The sequence below is a fragment of the Monoraphidium neglectum genome (genome assembly GCF_000611645.1).
Source record: "Monoraphidium neglectum strain SAG 48.87 unplaced genomic scaffold scaffold06277, whole genome shotgun sequence".
NCBI classification, from domain to species: Eukaryota; Viridiplantae; Chlorophyta; class Chlorophyceae; order Sphaeropleales; family Selenastraceae; genus Monoraphidium; species Monoraphidium neglectum.
The window spans coordinates 1-1679 of record NW_014007360.1 but is presented as its reverse complement, the minus strand read 5'-3'; the positions used below and the strand labels follow the sequence as shown (position 1 = coordinate 1679).

Genomic DNA, 1679 nt, shown 5'->3' with positions numbered 1-1679 from the left:
GGCGGCCGCCGTCGGCGCCGCCGCCGGCACTGTCGCCGGCCCCGGCGGGGCCGGGCCCCGGTCGCTGGAGACGCAGGCGCTGCTGCGGGACCTGGCTAGGGAGGCGAGCGCGGCGGCGGGGGAGACGGCGCAGGACATTGAGACGCCGTTTGAGCGGCGGGCGCTGGAGGTGCTGGGTGACGCAATCAACATGGGCCTGCTGCCCTCGTTCACGGTGGGTGCGGGGGTTGAGGGGGGCGGCGAGCCGCGCCGGCGCGACACAGAGGGGCGGCGCGCCGGGGGCGAGGAGAGGTGGTAGAGAGGGGAGCCGCAGCGCGACCGCCCGCAGCCGGCGCAGGTCCACCGCAGCCCCCGCCACCCCTCACTGCCGCACTCCAGGACACCCGGGCCCTTCCCACTGCTGCAACCCTTCTCACTCACACTACAACACACACGCTCGCCCCTCCATCCCTCGCAGCTCGACGCACCCTGCCAGGTCGACCTGCGGGCGCTGCCGCCGAGCGTGGCGGAGGTGTACGTGCTGCACCTGCTGGCGGCGGTGGAGGCGCGCGCGTCGAGCCCCAACAAGCGCCCCTTTGTCCACCGCATCAAGGTGCGCCATCGGGGGCGGAGGGAGGGGTGCTTGCGGCGGAGGGCGGGCAGCAGCAGCAGCAGCAGCAGCAGCAGAAGGAGCACCGCCATCTGGGCTCAGTGTGAGGAGCAAAGCCTAATTTGGCTCCAAAACCAGTGCCAGGCGTCCGCGCAGCCTATCAACAACAAGCGCACACACCCCCGTCCCTTTTTCCTCCCTTGAACACACACTTGCATACACACGCGTGCATGCATGCATGCATGCAAATACACACACACACACACACACACACACACACGCATACGCATACGCATACGCACACACACAACTACACACGCGCGGGCGCGCACACACACACACACACACACACACACACACACACACACACACACACACACACACACACACACAACAAACTCACTGCGCCCGAACAGCTCGTCCTTACCCACCACCTCACCCCACCCCCCCTCTCCCCCCAAAAACCTTCCCAGGTCCTGGTCCCGCCGTTCGACCCCAACTACACTATGTGGCCAAACTATGTGGAGAAGCTGCACCTGCACTATGCGGACGAGCTGCTGGAGCGGCAGGCGCGCCTCAGGGCGGAGGCGGCGCTGCTGCGGCGCGCGGGCGGCGGCGGGGAGGGCGGCCTGGAGGACAGCGAGGACGAGGAGGCAGCGGCGGCGCACGCGCCTGGTGGGTGGGGTGCGGCGGCGCTGCGGGGCTGGGCGTGGGGCCGAGGGGCTTGCGCCGGCTGGGGCATCGGGCAGGAAGGGGATGCGGTTGCGGCAGCGTGCATGCGTCAGGTGGAGGAGGGCCGCGCAGCCAAAGCGCGCACGCGGTTGCGCGAGCCGCTGCCTTTCATTGGCACGGCGCCCGTGCAATGCCTTGGAGCCTCCTAAGGCGTGACCGCGCTCCAAGCCCCGCGCCGGCGCCCTCTCAACTGTCGTCGCCGCCCCTCCGCCTCCCGCAGAGCGCGGCGCGTCCCCGCAGTCGATGAGCAGCTACGAGTGGGACACCGACGACGAATCCTTCGACGCCCGCGTGGCCGCCGCCCGCACGCGCCTCGCCGCCGCGGCCTCCGCCGCCCCGCCCGCGCGGGGCGCCGGGC

At 70.8% G+C, this 1679-nt stretch overlaps 1 protein-coding gene across 1 annotated transcript in view; it reads left to right on the top strand.

Annotated features, from left to right (window-relative positions):
* The window catches only part of MNEG_16354 (protein with PPR repeat protein), a gene marked incomplete at both ends in the record, with an annotated part of 2407 nt that extends 937 nt beyond the window's left edge, over positions 1-1470 (top strand). Inside the window, 4 exons of the mRNA XM_014035176.1 lie at positions 100-214; positions 458-592; positions 634-690; positions 1063-1470. Of these exons, the coding sequence (XP_013890630.1) occupies positions 100-214; positions 458-592; positions 634-690; positions 1063-1470 (715 nt within the window). The remainder of the gene's footprint in view (positions 1-99; positions 215-457; positions 593-633; positions 691-1062) is intronic.
* Positions 1471-1679: the final 209 nt, after the last annotated feature.